The 18732-nt window shown below is 42.1% G+C and overlaps 1 protein-coding gene and 1 long non-coding RNA gene across 4 annotated transcripts in view; one reads left to right on the forward strand and one right to left on the reverse strand.

Annotated features, from left to right (window-relative positions):
• The window catches only part of LOC132394127 (uncharacterized), a 30599-nt gene extending 13489 nt beyond the window's left edge, over positions 1–17110 (forward strand). For both annotated transcript variants that reach the window (XR_009512188.1, XR_009512187.1), the window contains 2 exons: positions 10245–10295; positions 10569–17110. This is a non-coding gene — a long non-coding RNA (uncharacterized LOC132394127). The remainder of the gene's footprint in view (positions 1–10244; positions 10296–10568) is intronic.
• shc3 (SHC (Src homology 2 domain containing) transforming protein 3) overlaps positions 1–18732 on the reverse strand; it is a 138272-nt gene that overhangs the window by 63035 nt on the left and 56505 nt on the right. For both annotated transcript variants that reach the window (XM_059969895.1, XM_059969894.1), the window contains exon 2: positions 9885–9955. In XM_059969895.1, the coding sequence (XP_059825878.1) occupies positions 9885–9955 (71 nt within the window). The remainder of the gene's footprint in view (positions 1–9884; positions 9956–18732) is intronic.

Raw genomic sequence — 18732 nt, forward strand, 5'->3', positions numbered from 1 at the left:
CTTGGTAGAAAAGTTGAGGAGAAACTGAAGAGGGATTTTAGAGAGCTAGTAGAAAGATGAAAAACAGGACCTGCAGGATAGTGATCTTTGGATTGCTGCCCATACCACGCGTCAGTGAGGGTAAGAATAGGATGATCTGGCAGGTGAATGCGTGGCTGAGGAACTGGTGCAGGGGGCAGGGATTCAGATTTAAGGATCATTGTGATCTCTTCTGGAGAAGGTAGGACCTGTAGAAAAGGGATAGGCTATACCTGAACCCGGGAGGAATCTATATTATTGTGGATAAGTTTGTTAGAGTTGTTCAGGAGTGTTTAAACTAATTTGGCAGGAGGGTGGGAACTGGAGTGATAGTGTTAAGGATGAGGTAGTATGTAGTAAGGCTGCTAGCAAGGAGAGGCTGGTGATAGGGAAAAATTGCAGTCAGCAGGATGAGTTACAATATAAAAGGAAGACAAAGTCAAAAAAGGTGAATACAACACTGAATGTGTTATATTTGAATGGGCACAAAATATGGAATAAGGTAGATGAGCTTGTATTACAGTTACAGATTGGCATGAATGACATTGTGAGCATCACTGGGTCATGGCTGAAAGAAGATTATTGCTGAGAATTTAATGTTCAAGGATACATATTGTATCAAAAGAACAGGCAGGGAGGCAGAGGGGGTGGTGTGGCTCTGTTGGTAAAAAAAAGAAATCGAATCGTTAGAAAGAGTTGAGATAGGGTCAGAAGGTGTTGAATCATTGTGGGTAGAGTTAAGGAACTGCAAGGGTAAAAAGACCATGATGGGTATTGTACACAGACCCCAAACAGTAGTAAGGATGTGGTCCACAAATTACAACAAGAGATGGAAAATGCATCCCAGAAGGGCAATGTTACAATAGTCATGAGGAATTTCAATATGCAGGGAAAATCAGGTTGGTGCTGGATCCCAAGAGGGTGAATTTCTAGAATGCCTCTGAGATTGTTTTTTAGAGCTGCTTGTGGTTGAGCCCACTAGAGGATCTGCTATTCTGGATTGGGTATTGTACAAGCAACCAGAATTCATTAGAGAGCTTAAGTTAAAGGAACCTTTTGGAGTGAGTGATCATATTGATAACGAATTCACCCTGAAATTTTGAGAAGAAGCAGCTAAGGCCAGATATATCAGTATTACCATGGAGTAATAGGAATTGAAGAGGTATGAGAGAGGAGCTGGTCAAAATTAATTGGAAAAGAGCATTGACAGGAATGATGGCAGAGCAGCAATGGCTGGAATTTCTGGAAGAAATTCAGAATGTGCAGGATATACATATCCTAAAGAGGAAGAAGTATTCTAAAGGCAAGATGAAACAACTATGGCTAACAAGAGAAGCTAAAGCACAAAAAACAAAGGGAGGGCATATAATAGAGCAAAAATTAGTGGGAAAAAAGAGGAATGGAAAGCTTTTAAAAACCAACAGGAGGCAACTAAGGAAGTCATTGAGAATGAAAAGATAGAATATAAAAGTAAGCTAGCCAATAATATTAAGGTGAATACTGAAAGTTTCTTCAGATATATAAAGTGTAATAGAGAGGAGAGAGTGGATATTGGACCATAGGAAAATGATGCTGGAAAGCTAGAAATGGAGGACAAGGAAATGGCGGGTGAATTGAATAAGTATTTTGCATCAGTCTTCACAGTAGAAGACTGAAGCAGTATGCTGGAAGTTTCAGAGTGTCAGGGACAGAAGTGTGTGAAGTTGCCATCACCAGGGAGAACACTCTTGAGAAACTGAAATGTCTGAAGGTGGATAAGTCACCTGGACCAGATGGTATACACACCAGGGTTCCAAAAGTGATAGCTAAAGAGACTGTGGAGGCATTAGTAATGATCTGTCAGGAATCTATTGATTCTGGCATGGTTCTGGAAGAATAGAAAACTGCGCATGTCACTCCACTCTTCAAGAAGGGAGAGAGGAAGCTGTAGGCTGGTTAGCCTGACCTGTGGCTGGGAGGATGTTGGAGTTGATTATTAAGGATGAGGTCTCAGGGTACTTGAAGGCATGTGGTAAAATAAGCCATAGTCAACGTGATTTTCTCAAGGGAAAATTTTGCCTAATAAATCTGTTAGGATTTTTTTTGAAAAAAATAACAAACAGTTTCGGCAAACAAGAATCGGTGGATGTAATGTACATGGATTATCAGAAGGCCTTTGACAAGGTGCCACACATAGGCTGCTTAACAAGTTAAGTGACCATGGTATTACATGAAAGTTATTAGCATGGCTAAAACAATGGCTGATTGGCAGAAGGCAAGGAATGGGAATTAAGGGAGCCTTTTTCTGGTTGGCTGCCAGTGACTAGTGTTGTTCTACAGGGGTCTGTATTGGGACCAATTCTATTTATGTTATTTGACAATGATTTGGATAAACTGATAGATTATGGCCAGGTTTGTAGATGATATGAAGATAGGTGGAGGGGCTGATAGTTTTGAGGAGGCAAAGAGACTACAGAAGGACATATATAGATTTGGGAAATGGACAAAGAAGCGGCATATGGAATATAGTGTTCAGAAGTGTATGGTCATGCACTTTGGTAAAAGAAATAAAAGGGTAGACTATTTTCTAAATGGAGAGAAAATTCAAAAATCTGAGGTACAAAGGGACTTGGAAGTTCTTGTGCTGGATTCCCTAAAAGTTAATTTTCAGGTTGAGTCGGTGGTGAGGAAGGCAAATGTAATGTTAGCATTCATTTCAAGAGGACTAGAATATAAAAGCAAGGATGTAATTTTGAGGGTTTATAAAGCACTGGTGAGGCCTCACTTGGAGTATCGTGAGCAATTTTGGACCCCTAGTGAAGAAAGTATGTGCTGACATTGAAGAGGGTTCAAAGGAGGTTCACAAAAATTATTCTGGGATTGAAAAGACTGTCATATGAAGTGCATTTGATGGCTCTGGGCCTACATTCACTAGAATTCAGACGAACAAGGAGTGACCTCATTGAAACCTATCGAATGTTGAAGGCCTGAGTGGAGTGGATGTGGAGAGGATATTTCCTATGGTGGGGATTCTAAGACCAATGTACAGCACCTTAGAATAGAGGGGTAACCTTTTCAAGCAGAGATGAGGAGGAATTTCTTTAGCCAGAGAGTGGTGTCTCTGTGGAATTCATTGGCACAGGAAGTTGTGAAGCCCAAGTCATTGGGTATATTAAAAGCAGAGGTTGATAGATTCTTGATCAGTCAGGTCATGAAGGGATTTGGGGAGAAAGCAGGAGATTGGGGCTGAGAGGAAAATTGCACCAGCCATAATGAAATGGCAGAGCAGACGGTGCACCAAATGGGCCTAGTTCTGCTCCTATATCTTATGGTCTTATGGAAATAATAACGTGGTGGTGGTGGGGGTGTGAAGGGGTGAGTTAGTAGGTGGATGCGGTAATCACCCTCATTGCTTGGAGAAAGTAACTGTTCTTGAGTCTGGTGGTCTTGGCATGGATGTTATATCTTCTCCTCCATGATAGTAGTGGAACAGTCCATGAGCGTGATGTGTGGACATCCTTCATGCTACTGGCCTTTTTCCAGCAGCTTTCTCTAAAAATGTCCTTGATGGCAGTGATGAATTGGGCAGTTTTGACTACCCATTATAGAGATTTCCCATCCTCATACATATTCAACTAGTTTCAAAATCTGCATTTCATGCCATTCGAAACATCTGACAGCCTTGTGTCTACGTGTCTCATTTGCTGACAGGGCCCACAACTAACTTAAGTACATTATTAGTGACTGTTTTGATAAAATGTTGCTAGAATTTCCATTCTGCTATGTTGCACAGTCTATCAATACACTGTTTAGTCTTTTTTATGAGTTGGCCAGATTTTGACCTTTTTGGCCTGTTTCAGAATTAATGTATTTCCATTTTCAAAAGCTTACAGTATGTGAGTTTAGTCTTCCCTGGGCGTTAAAAAAGCAAATCATCTGAAGCCAGAACCAATTTTTTTTTGGAAACCAATCTGATTTTTGAAGTAATGGGCTGAGAGCTCAAAGGCCAATTTACTCTCACAAAGTAGGTCTGTCTTTTAAATATTTTAATGAGAGTAGTGTTTCAAAAAGTTCAAATGTTCAAAATAAATTTATTATTAAGCTAAATATGTCACCATATCCAACCCTGAGGTTCATTTTCTTGCAGGCATTCACAGCAAATACAAAAAAACAAAAACTAATAAATAAATAAGCGATAAATATGCAGAACATGAGATGAAGAGTCCTTGAAGTGAGTCCGCAGGTTGTGGGATAGTTAGTGTTAGGGTGAGTGACATTGTTATCATAGATTCACCTTCGCTACTCAGTCGGTGAGAAGGGCTCTGGGGAAACTCAGACATGGCAAAGCATTGGGACTGGATGGTGTGAACCCCAAGGTTCTGAAGGAGTGTGCTGAGCAGTTGTGTGGATTTCTCCAGAGAAATTTCAATCTGAGTCTCAACCTGGAAAGCGTCCCAATTGTGTGGAAAACATCATGTGCCCAAGGAGGGCCAACCAAAAGTCTTGAATGACCACCGTCCAGTGGCCATGATGTTCCACATCATGAAGACCCTAGAGAGGCTAGTCCAGGCTCACCTCCAACCCCTGGTCAGATCAGCCCTCGATCCTCTGCAGTTTGTCTGCCAGGGAAACATTGGAGTCAACGATGCTGTCATCTACCTGCTGAACAGACCCTCCTCCCATTGGATAAGCAGGGCAGCACTGTGAGGATCATGTTTTTTGATTTTTCAAGTGCCTTCAATACCATACAGCCCGCATTGCTGGGGGAAAAACTCTGTTCAATGCAAATTGGCATTTCCATTGTATCCTGGATAATGGACTACCTGACCGGCAGACCACAGATCTGTGGCTTCCGATCTGTGTGTCAAACAAGGCTATAAGCAGCACTGGGCCCCCACAGGGGACCATATTGGCTCCCTTCTTGTTTACCCTGTATACCTCAGACTTTAGATACAACACTGAGTCATGTCCTCTGCGGAAATTCTCTGATGATTCAGCAATAGTTTGGTGTATAAAGGGAGGGTGGGAGAAACTGGGCCATGGCAGAGGACTTTGTCAAATGGCGCAAGTTGAATCACCTGCAGCTCAACATCGGGAAGGCAAAGGAGATGGTGATGGACCTTAGGAAGGCTAAGCCTGCACTGCTCCCTCTTACTATTGATGGTGAAGACATGGATGTGGTGAGGACCTTCAAGTACCTGGGGGTGCACCTGGAGGACAGACTTGAATGGGGCACCGATACAGAGATGTGTACAAGAAGGGCCAGGGTCACCTCTACCTCCTGAGGAGACTGAGGTCCTTCGGAGTATGCAGGCCTCTCCTTCACAGGTTCTACCAGTCTGTTGTCGCCAGTACAATCTTCCATGAGGTGGAGTGATGGGGCAATGGTATCAACACGCGTGATAACAACAGGCTCAATAAACTGATTAGAAAGGCTGGCTCTGTTATAGGAGTCAAACCGGACACACTGGAGACTGTGGTAGAACAAAGGACCCTATGGAGAATCCTGGCAATTCTGGACAATGTTTCTCACCCTCTGCATGTCACCTTGGCTGAACAGAGAAGCACTCTTAGAAAAAGACTAAGACCAGTGGTACTCAACCACTGGGCCGCGGACCGGTACCGGGCCACAAAGCATGTGCTACCAGGCTGTGAGGAAACAATATGATTTGACAATATGAAACGATATGAGTCAGCAGCGCCTTTCCTTATTTCCTGTCACGCCCATTGTAGAACTTGAACACACATGCGGTCATTACCCACGTGAGGTCATCAGTTGCCTAAATGTAGTGATACCCTAGCACCAGGGATCACTGGTTGGCCTTGGGTAAATGGCCGCCTCGTGCGGCAGACGAGAAGTGCCGTTGATACTGGCCTGGAGCGTGGACAGATGGTTGCTGCCTCTGAACCTGTTTAGCACACCAAATGTTCATGGGGAACCCAGTGCTAAAATAGTCGCAGACGACCTAATTCGGGCTCAGGGTTTCAGAGTAGCAGAGCAGCTACCTCGCTGCAATCTACTGAAAGTCATCCCTCGAGCCAAACTTTTGTTGGCCGATAGATCCTACCTACCTACGGGGGGGGGGGGGGGGGTGGGGGGGGCGGCGCGGGCATATGCCCTCTCGTGCTCCTCGCTTGGTCGGTCACTCTCTCCGGATTGCAACCATCGCAGCCCCCGTACGGGGACCTCTGGCCCTTAACTTGTCCTCTAACTGGTGCATTGTGATGATTTATATGGTCATACAAGGAAAATAAGTGCTGTGTGTTTAATATCCAAACCTTACTTAAAATGCTATGACGCTATTGACTTATAAGTGAGTTATAATTGACTTATCACTATATTCATGCGAGGAAAATATGCGCTGTGTGTTTAATATTAAATTCATTAGATAAACCCTTTTAGAAACAAAATTGAGTGTATTAGCCACGTATAAGTGACTTATAGTTGACTTATCACCTATATTCAGGTTGTGATTAACACCCCCACCCCCATTGGCCGGTCCGCAAGAATGTTGTCAATATTAAACCGGTCCGTGGTGCAAAAAAGGTTGATGACCTCTGACTAAGACAACTGCGATGCTCCAAAGAGCACTATTTGAGGTCATTCTTACCCTCGGCCATTAGACTCTACAATGAGTCAACCTCTAGCTTGAAAGTGATGACACCTTCCTGTGCGACTGCTTGTGGTAACTTATTTTTTTATTATTTCTACTTCTAATATTTATATCTGTGCTCTTGTACTGCTACCGTGACACCGTAATTTCCTTTAGTATCAATGAAGTATCTATCTATCTATTGAAAGAAGTTAACCTTCATTAACTGTAAACAAGAGAAAATATGCAGATGCTGGAAATCCAAGCAACACACACACACTAAATGGTGGAGGAACTTAGCAGGCCAGGCAGCATATATGAAAATAAGTATGTCCCAGTTCTACTGAAGGGTTTCGGCCTAAAATGTTGACCGTACTTTTTTCCAGAGATGCTGCCTGGCCTGCTGAGTTCCTCCAGCATTTTGCGTCTGTTCCTCATTAACTATATTCAGCCAGTGAACCTAACATAAGAAATAGGACCAGGAGTAGGCTAACCAGCCCATCGAGCCTGCCCCGCCATTCAGTAAGATCATGGCTGATCTGTCCGTAAGCTCAGCTCCATCTATCTGCCTTTGCCCCATAACCCTTAATTCCCCTACTATGTAAAAATCTATCTAACTGTATCTTAAATATATTTAGTGAAGAAGCCTCAACTGCTTCCCTGGGCAGAGAATTCCACAGATTCACCAATCTCTGGGAAAACTGTTTCTCCTCATCTCCGTCCTAAATCTTCTCCCCTGAATCTTGAGACAATGTCCCCTAGTTCTAGTCTCACCTACCAATGGAAACAACTTTCCTACTTCTATCTTATCTATCCCTTTCAAAATTTTGTATATTTCTATAAGAACTCCTCTCGTTCTTCTGAATTCCAGAGAGTATAGTCCCAGGCGATTCAATCTCTCCTCATTGGTTAACCCCATCATTTCTGGAATCAACCTGGTGAACCTCCTCTGCGCTGCCTCCAAAGCCAGTATATCCTTCCTCAAGACCAGAACTGCACACAGTACTCCAGGTGCAGCCTCACTAGTACCCTGTATAGTTGCAGCATAACCTCCCTGCTCTTGAATCCAATCCCACTAGCAATGAAGACCAACATTCCGTTTGCCTTCTTAATAACCTGATCTACCTGCAAGCCAGCTTCTGCAATTTATGAACAAGCACTCCCAAGTCCCTCTGCACAATAACGTGCTGCAACCTTTCACCATTTAACTAATAATCTGCTCTTCTATTATTCCTTCCAAAGTGGATGATCTCGCATTTACCAACATTGTATTCCATCTGACAGACCTTGGTCCACTCACTTAACCTATCTATGTCCCTGTGCAGACTCTCCACATTCTCTGGACAATTTGTTTTTCCACACAGTTTTTTGTCATCAGCAAATTTTGCTACACTACACTCAGTCCCATCTTCCAAATCATCAATGTAAATGGTAAACAGCTGTGGGCCCAGCACCGACCCCTGCGGCACCCCACTCACCACAGACTGCCAACCGGAGAAACACCCGTTTATACCAACTCTCTGCCTTCTATTGGTTAACCAATCCACTATTGATGCCGATACACTTCCTTCGACTCCAAGCATCCGTATCTTATTTATAAGTCTCTTGTACAGCATCTTATTGAACACCTTCTGGAAATCCAAGTATACGACATCCACCTGTTCCCCTCTATCCACTACACTCATTATGTCCTCAAAGAACTCCGGTAAGTTTGTCAAACAGGACCTGCCTTTACTGAATCCATGCTGCATCTGTTTAATGGAATCACTCCTTTCTAAATGATTTGCTATTTCTTCCTTAGTGACACCTTCAAGCATTTTCCTGACTACAGATGTTAAGCTAATGGCCTATAATTGCCTATCTTTTGTCTACATCCTTTCTTAAAAAGGGGCATAACATTTGCTGTTTTCCAATCTGCCAGGACCTGCCCAGAGTCTAGAGAATTTTGGTAAATGATTACCAACACATCTACTATAACGTCCACCAATTCGCTCAGCACCCTGGGATGCATCCCATCAGGACCAGGGGACTCAGGCCCTCTAGTGTGCTCATCACTGTCACTTTAGTGACAGTGATTTTATCGAGGTCCTCACCTCCCATTTCATCCATTACATCCTTCTTAGGCATATTAGATGTGTCCTCCACCATGAAGACCGACACAAAATAGTCATTCAATGCCTCAGTGATTTCCTTATCACCAAATATCAATTTCCCCTTCTCATCTTCCAAGGGACCTACATTGACTTTAGTCACCCTCTTCCACTTTATATATTCATAAAAATTTATGCTATCTGTTTTTATATTATGTGCTAAATTTTATCCTGACCTTCGGAAAACTTGCAGGTTAGAGGAGGCAAATGGATTAAATCAATGAGCTGTTTTTTTATAGCATTCCTCTTGCTCCAAAAGGGGCAAGAGTCCTGTTGTTCTGTTGTTTGTTGGGTTCTCTGTTATGGGCAAAAAGGGGCATAATGCCATCAGTGTTTGCATCAGACCCACAAGTTACCCAGGAAACTTATTCCTCCACAGACTCAGTTTACACCCTCAGCCCAGCAAGGATCTTCCGTCCAATCATCATCAGCCTCTGCCTAAGTTTAGAAATCCTGACCATCATTTGTACTTCTTTCCCACTTACCCTCCCTGCATCCACTAATCCAACAAACCACTATGACTATAACCCATAACTACCATTTCACCTAAAGCAGGTTTTCAACCTGAAACATCAATATTTCTTTACTCTCAAAGGCGCTGCTTGACCCATTGAGTTCTTCTGGCAGATTGTTTGCTGCTCCAGATTCCAGCATCTACAGTCTCTTGTCCATTTGTCCATTTGTTTCCCCCCCTCCCCACCAAGGACTTTGCCGTCAGAAACTCCCCACAGTTGGGCCCTTAGCTAACTACTATTGAAATTATTTTTCTTTTGTAATTTCATTGGGCAGTCAAAAACAAAACATGTTCCCTGCAGTTCAACTTTGCTCTCCAATCTCTTTTTAAAGCACTTGATCATGTCTCACCTAAGCAGCATTTTGTAAATAAATCAGAGTCTCTGTGCAGTGTAAGTAATGTTCAAGATCATCGAGATGTCTGAAACACTGACATACAACCTGACACACCGTGGAAGCTTTCACAGTACTTACTCCAACCATACTTGAACCATATCTGAATTTTCTCAGATAATACCATTCTCTTAAATATATGATGTTATTTTTAAATCATAATTTTATCACAACCAGCAAAGATTTGAAAATGTACATGTTAAGTAATTGAGTAATGCATTTTAAAATTGTACCTTACCTTGTGATCTGTGTCCTTACATTGAAATCAAGGGAACGCATTGACCTTAAGACTTCTATGCAGCCTAGATACTGTAAAAAATAACAATTTAGGTGTTTTTTTTTACAAACACTAGCAGTCTAATACATTTGTCACTTTTCTTCTTACTCCATTCAGATAATCATTTATTTTTCAGAATATTTGGAAGTATATTAATAGCAACAATTGATATTTATACAGAATTTACAATCAGTGAAATTTCACAGGAACATTATCAACCAAGTTTTCCAACAAGCTGCTCCAAGAGGTTAGATTCTGTGCTTGTATTATATGTTTTGTTTGAAAGGCTGCACACTATAACAAACTCTTTTACATCCTTAGCATCACAGATGTACAGCTTGGGTGCCATTACCATCCTTCAACACGACTAAAGTAAGGATGTTTTATCACTCTAGTGCTCTCATTCTATGACAAATACATTTCTTTTTAAGTAAAGAGATCCAAACTGCACACATCACTGCATGTGTAGTTTCTGTTCTGTATAACTGCAGCAAGACATCTTTACTCCTGCTCTCAAATTCCCTCCCTATATTACTGGACTGCCATCTCTGGTATGCTAAATGATAGATAGTAATAGAAGAATACTGATCATTTGCTGAAAGATATGTGGGAAAGAAATTCAGGTGCATTTTTGTTTTTTTCCAGGATTAGTGACAATTCATTCAGCTCCAGAATGAAATCCCACCAGTGGAAGCTCGATCCGACAATTATTGATATAATCACCCTTCTGGACCCCCTGGGGAAGTTGAAGCCCATTGCCTGCAAGCCCAAGTCTGAGGCTGAGTCCAAGTCTGCTGGAAGCCTTTTTTTGCTGTTAATGGAGTAGCACGTGCATAAATGGGAAGGAGGAAAGGGGCTTGTTTTTCCATTGTTCTGTTACTTGTTGTGCTGGGTTCTGTGTTGTGGGTAAGCTGTGTCGGCACTGCAATGTGTGGCGACACCTGAGGACTGTCCCCAGCACACCCTCAGGTGCATTGGTTACTAACACAAGCAACTCATAGAAAAATAGAAAACCTACAGCACAATACAGGCCCTTCGGCCCACAAAGTTGTGCTGAACATTTCTCCACCCCAAAAATTACTAGAGTTACCCATAGCCCTCTATTTTTCTAAGCTCCATGTCCCTATCCAAAAGTCTCTTAAAAGACGCTATCGCATCACCACTGTCGCCGGCAACCCATTCCACATACTCAGCTCTCTCTACATAAAAAAACTTACCCCTGATATCTCCTCTGTACCTACTTCCAAGCACCTTAAATCTGTGCCCTCTTGTGGCAGCCTTTTCAGCCTTGGGAAAAAGCCTCCGACTATCCACACAATCAATGCCTCTCATCATCTTGTACACCTCTATCAGGTCACATCGCATCCTCCGTCGCTCCAAGTAGAAAAGGCCAAGTTCACTCAACCTTTTTTCATAAGGCATGCTCCTCAATCCAGGCAACATCCTTGTAAATCTCCTCTGCACCCTTTCTATGGTTTCCACATCCTTCCTGTAATGAGGCAACCAAAACTTAGCACAGTACTTCAAGTGGGGTCTGACCAGGGTCCTATATAGCTGCAACATTACCTTTCGGCTCCTAAATTCAATTCCACAATTGATGAAGGCCAATACACCGTATGCCTTCTTAACCACAGAGTCAACCTGTGCAGCTGCTTTGAGCGACCTATGGACTTGGACCCCAAGATCCCTCTGATCCTCCACACTGCCAAGAGTCTTACCATTAATACTATATTCTGCCATATTTATCCGGCCAAAATGAACCACTTCACACTTATCTGAGTTGAAGTCCATCTGCCACTTCTCAGCCCAGTTTTGCATCCTATCAATGTCCCGTTGTAATCTCTGACAACCCTCCACACTATCCACAACACCCTCAACCTATGTGCCATCAGCAAACTCACTAACTTATCTCTCCACTTCCTCATCCAGGTCATTTATAAAAATCACGAAGAGTTAGGGTCCCAGAACAGATCCCTGAGGTACTCCAATGGTGACCATCCTCCATGCAGAATATGACCTGTCTACAACCACTCTTTGCCTTCTGTAGGCAAGCCACTTCTGGATCCACAAAGCAATGTCCTCATGGATCTCACGCCTCCTTACTTTCTCAATAAACCTTGCATGGGGTACCTTATCAAATGCCTTCATGAAATCCATATATACTACATCTATTGCTCTTCCTTCATCAAGGTGTTTAGCCACATCCTCAAAAAATTCAACCAGGCTCATATGGCACGACCTGCCCTTGGCAAAGCCATGCTGACTATTCCTAATCATATTATGTCTCTCCAAATGTTCATAAATCCTGCCTCTCAGGATCTTCTCCATCAACGTACCAACCACTGAAGTAAGACTCACTGGGCTATAATTTCCTGGATTATCTCTCTTGAATAAAGGAACATTTGCAACCCTCCAATCCTCAGGAATCTCTCCTGTCCCCATTGATGATGCAAAGATCATCGCCAGAGGCTCAGCAATCTCCTCCCTCAGCTCCCACAGTAGCCTGGGGTACATCTCATCCAGTCCCAGCAACCTATGCAACTTGATGCTTTCCTAAAGCTCCAGCACACCCTCTTTCTTAATATCTACATGCTCAAGCTTTTCATGTCTGCTGCAAGTCATCACTACAACCACCAAGATCCTTTTCCATAGTGAATACTGAAGTAAAGTATTCATTAAGTGCCTCTGCTATTTCCTCCAGTTCCACACTTTCACACTGTCACACTTGATAGGTCCTATTCTTTCACATCTTATCCTCTTGCTTTTCGCATACTTGTAGAAAGCCTTTGGGTTTTCCTTAATCCTGCCTACCAAGCCCACTCATAGCCCCTTCTGGCTCTCCTAATTTCCTTCTTTAGCTTCTTCCTGTTAGCCTTATAATCTTCCAGATCTCTTACAGTACCTAGCACTCTGAACCTTTTCATAAGCTTTTCTTTTCCTCTTGACTAGATTTATTACAGCCTTTGTACACCACGGTTTCTGTACTCTACCATAACTTCCCTGTCTCATTGGAATGTACCTATGCAGAACTCCACACAAATATCCCCTGAATGTTTGCCACATTTCTTCCGTACCTTTCCCTGAGAACATCTGTTCCCAATTTAAGGTTCGAAGCTCCTGCCTGATAGCCTCATAATTGCTCTTGCTCCAATTAAACGCTTTTTTAACTTGCCTGTTCCTATCTCTCTCCAATGCTATTGTAAAGGAGATAGAATTATGATCACCATCTCCAAAATGCTCTTTCACTGAGAGATCTGACACCTGACCACATTCATTTCCCAATACAAAATCAAATTCAGCCTCTCCTCTTGTAGGCTTATCTACGTATTGTGTCAAGAAACCTACCTGAACACAACTAACAAACTCCACCCCTGGATCAATAAAATTGAATCTTGAATCTTGTAAGCCTCACGCCATTCACAATGTGGTTCTCATTGAGTAGCACATCTTTCTCCATGATCCCTATCAAAGATATTATCCTCCCTTCCCAACTTCCCTGCACTTAATGAACTTCTTTCCTCACCTTCCTAGTGCTGAAGAATCCCTGACCTAATCTCCCACAAATGAGGGCAGACCCACTGAGAATTTTTGACATTTTCTGTTTTTATTTCACATTAGACAAAGTTCTTCCATGTGCATGCCAGCTGCGTGGAAGTCAAATCATGTTGTTCCAAGGAGCAGCTGTTGATAGGCACCCATGGTATACCATTGGCTCATAGTCTTGACTGCTCTGGAAAGTGTGCAATGAGCAATTAACTGTGACTAAAATGTTTGCTGACTTGCTGTGCAATGATCTGTAGCATTAGTTTAATGGTGCACATGTAGGCCAAAATTCTGTTGAGGTAACATGGCCAATTCATGTTTGATTTCTGTACAGAACAGTTCTGCTAACTTTGTGCATCCATGCAGACAACTGCATGCTCATAACAAGTGTTTGATTAAGTGGCCCTTGACTGAGATTAATTATGCCTCCACCCAGCCTTGGACTAACATTTCCAGGGAAGTTTCTGCAGGTGCACTTGCACTATCACAGCAGAAATTGAGTTCATCAGGAACTTCACATCCAAATGAGGAGACCCCTTTCCTCAAATATAAAAAATTGGTGGTTTGAAGCATTTTTGTAAAGGAGGCATTATGCACACAGATTTGCTCACTATAGAGGTGTTGACCTGTAAAGCCCACTGAACTGAAAGATAACTGGCTTGTATAAAAGTTTTGATGGCCTCCAGTTGTGGGTGAAGAGGAACTACAGCTTTGCCGTAAACTCTAAAATTCACATTGGCCAGAGTTCTTGCTAATCCTGGAAACTCTGTCGGACTTTGCAGCAGAGTTTCTCTGTGAATGTGACGCAGTCATAACAGGTAGGATGACACAAATGAATGCAATTGTTTGGGGTTTTTCAGTGATGATTTGTAATAGTTACATGAGCCCCATGCTAATAAATTAGATTTCATCAACAAACCGAGATGTAAGTAGATGAACAGCATATGGCCATATGACGAATACCCTCCTCCACAGAGCTCCTTACAATGATTTCTGCAATCCTATTTCAGTAGCAAATATGTAGGATAACTTTGGTATCAGTTTTCCTATCAATTGGAACGTTCCTAAAGAGATTGTGGGATCACAGATAAGTAGGCTTCTTATCTGAACAACCAATGTCTTCCATTCCATTGACAGTTTGCCTTCATGACCATTATTTATTCTATTCCCTTTGCTTTGGCTCTAAATGAGAATCACTCCCACTCTGATTGGCAAGAACTGCTTTGATAATCAAAATTTACTGAAATTCTACCAACAAAAGTCTACCTTTTATTGAATGATGCCAAAGATATGGGAAAATGTTCACGTTTATTCCACTCTGTTACAGCTTGTGATCCTCTGGGCACAGATCTCATCCTCAAAATGTTTCATCCTTAATTTCAGGAAACATATCTTTATCAACTTCACCTACACTCAGCAAACCACTTTACTAGAAACACCTACTCATTAACACAAATACCTAATCAACCAATTATGAGGCAGCAACTCAATGCATAAATGCATGAAAACATGGTCAAGAGGTTCAGTAGTTGTTCAGACTAAACATCAGAATAGGAAAGGAATGTGACCTAAGTGACTTAGACCGTGGAATGACTGTTGGTGCCAGGCAAGATGGTTTGAGTATCTCAGAAACTGCTGAACTCTTGGGATTTTCATGAATAACAGTCTCTGGTGTTCACAGAGAACAGTGCAAAAAAAAAACCAAAAGTATAACGTCCAGTGTGTGGCAGTTCTGTGGCAAAAACACCTGGTTAATGAGAGAGATCAGAGGACAATGGTCAAACTGGTTCGAGCTGACAGAAAGATGAAGGTAACTCAAATAATCACACATCACTACAGTGGTGTGGTGAAGATTATCTCTGAAAGCACAATACCCTGAAGTGGACAGGCTACAGCAGCAGAAGACTACAAACATACACTCAGTGGCCACTTTATTAGGTAGAGGAGACATCTAATTAAATGACCACTGAGTGTATAAATACAAGGTCAAAAAAGTAACTTTACCTTAATGTCACTAGGTGTTCTACAATAGGCTAAACATTTGGGGAAGTAACCTCAAAAACAAAGCCTACACCTTGAAAACAAGCTTACTCACTCATTCGTGTGTTCTATTGACTTTCAAATCTCACTGATCTTCAAAATGAAGAACAAAGCTGCATATTCTTTTCACTGTGACATACATAAAGGATAGCCTTCATGAGGCCAGACAGCTCAAAAAATTTGTCTCAATTCCCACTCATCTGATATGATGATATTCTCTTCACTTCCATAAATTCCTGAATGAAGTAAACTGAAACAGTTCTCCCCAAAGTTTTCAGATCTATTAATGGTTTATACATATGAATCAGTTACTCCACTTTAGGTAGCTTTTGACTGGTGATTCGGCAGTGAGTCTCAGCAACATGATCTCCAGGAATGTGTTGTAGTATTACTTTAATCATGCCTCAGCACCACACAAGAGTTGGAAGACAGGATGGGAAGAGGATGGAGGCTCTGAGGACTCAAGAGATGACAGGGGAGCCTGACAAACCCAGTGTTGGAGAGTGGTGGTGGAGAAAGGGGAGCCTGGGGGCCCACCAATAGCGAAGAAGATCTCAGCTTGGAGGTGAGAGCAGCCAGGGCCATTAGAACCAGAGATGCTGACAGTGAGGAACACCATTGAAGAAGTGTGATGGATATTTACTGTCCAAGGGGCCAGGGTGCTTTTCCTTTTTGCCAAACTCAGCTTTCTAAACACTAGCAGCAGACACTTCTAAAGATTAAAGTGTTGTTTTTGAGTACATTGAACTTCCATCTCTGATTTCTCCCCTTCCTTTCCAGCCATGATAAAGGCTTTCGGCCTGAAACGTCAACTGTTTACTCTTTTCAATAGATGCTGCCTGGCCTGCTGATTTCCTACAGCATTTTGTGTGTGTGTTGCTTCCAACTAATATTCTTTCTTTAGCTTCTAATTGTAACCAGGAGTCTATCTTCAGTTCTTAATGTAACTGTCAAGCAGCTTTGCCTAAAGCACTATCTAAAGAGCAGACTTGCTGACTCACAGCATCTGGGCTTACTGCTCATGAGGTGCTGTGTAATACAATGGGTTACCTTACTTTTGAATGTTTCAAACAAATAATGCTGATTGTTTAGTTGAAAGAAGCTTACAGTTTGAAGTTTTCACTTGGTATATGAAATAATTGGAAGGTTTGTATACTTAAGAGAATCAGCTTCACAGCAGTATTTGTGGGCACCTGGGTTTTCTGACTCCAGAAGCTTTTAGGCCACTTGTGTTAAAGGGAATCTGAAAAAAATATCATCGGTGTATAAAGTCACCTGCAGCAGAGAAGCAGTATAAATGTAGAGAGCAGATCAGACTTAGCAGGAATGGTCCAGAAACATCACGAAGAATGACAGAATCAGAGGATGAATTAGATTCCGTTCATCTGCTTTTGATGTCTTTGGTGGATGACTGGTTTGTTAGTGGCTAATGGTATGGCATTTTGATTATAGAAATTGTACCTGTGTTTTGGAATTCCTTTGTTTTTTAGAAACGGTTTGTAATTTGGAAATGTTTTATGAGATAGAAATCCTCTATGAGTTTTAAGTGTGCTTTAAGAATGTTGTTTGAATTTAAACATGTATCACTGAAAATAAATTACCTGTGTTTAAACTACTTTGTTAGCTGGAACGATCTCCTCCTTGTTAGGGAGGGATCCAATCGCTCAGATAGTGGGTATTGGCAGCTAAACTCCTTCATTTTCACCATAGCCTTTAATGCCCTGATTAATCAGGAACCTATCAACCTCTACCTTAAATATACCCATTGAATTGGCCTGCACAGCTGTGTGAATTCCACAGATTCACCACCCCCTGGCTAAAGGTGAGAAATTTTTCCTCATTTCTGTTCTAAATGAACATCTTTCAATTCTGAGAATGTGTCCTCTGGTCCTAGACTCCCCTACGATAGGGAATATTCTCTGCATTTCCACTTTGTCCAGACCTCTAAATAATAGATAGGTTGCAATGAGATCACCCTCATTCTTCCAAACTCCAGCAACTGTGGCCCAGAGCTATCAAACGCGCCTCATATATTAACCCTTCCATTCCTGGGAACATTCTCATGAATCTCCTCTGGACCCTCTCCAATGCCAGCACATCTTTTTCTTAAATAAGGGGTCCAAGACTGTTCACTATGTTCCAAGTGTGGTCTGACCAATTCCTTATAAAGCCTCAGCATTGCATCCTTGCTTTTGTACTCTAGTCCTCTTGAAATGAATGCTAACATTGCATTTGCCTTCCTTATCATCAACTTAACCTGCAAGTCAACCATTAAGGAAAGCTGCAGCAGGACTCCCAAGTCACTCTGCACCTCTTGTTTTTGAATTTTCTCCCCATGAAAAATGGTCTATGCTTTTATTCCTACTGCCAAAGCGTATGACCATACACTTCCCTATGTTATATTCCATCTGCCCCTTCTTTGCCATTCCCTCATATGTCTAAGTCTTTTTACAGACACCAGGCTTCCTCAACACTACCTCCACCTCCAGCTGTCCTTGTATCATCTGCAGACTTGGCCACAAGGCTATCAATTCCATCCTCCAAATCATTGACATACAATGTAGATAGAAGTGGTCCCAACCCCGAAGCCTATAGCACACCACTAGTTACTGGCAGCCAAACAGAAAAGGCCAAATTTATTCCCACTCTTTGCCTGACAGCTAATCTTCTATCCATGCTAGTACCTTTCTTGCAATACCACGGGCTCTTATCTTGTTAGGCAGCCTTATGTGCACCACCTTGTCAGAGGCCTTCTGAAAATCCAAATAAACAACATCCACTACCTGTCCTTTGTCTATCCTGCCTGCTATTTCCTCAAAGAATTCCAACAGAACTGTCAGGCAAAACTTCTCCTTTAGAAAACAATACTGACTTTGTCTCATTTTATCCAAGTATCCTAAAACCTCATCGTCTATAATGGACTCCAACAGCTGTCCAAACACTGAAGTCAGACTAACTCACCTATAATTTCCTTTCTTCTACTTCCCTCCCTTCTTAAAGAGTGGAGTGACATTTGCAATTTTCTAGACCTTAAGAACCATTCCAGAGTCAAGTGATTCTTGAAAGCGCCTTCTCCTTAGTAATAGCATGACACTCACTTCTGCCCCATGACGCTCTCACATTTCTGGCATTCCACCATGAAGCCTGATGCAAAATACGTATTTAGTTTGTCTGCCATTTCTTTATCCACCATTACTACCTATACAGCATCATTTTCCAGCAATCC

This window comes from Hypanus sabinus, chromosome 5 (genome assembly GCF_030144855.1).
Source record: "Hypanus sabinus isolate sHypSab1 chromosome 5, sHypSab1.hap1, whole genome shotgun sequence".
Classification (NCBI taxonomy): Eukaryota; Metazoa; Chordata; class Chondrichthyes; order Myliobatiformes; family Dasyatidae; genus Hypanus; species Hypanus sabinus.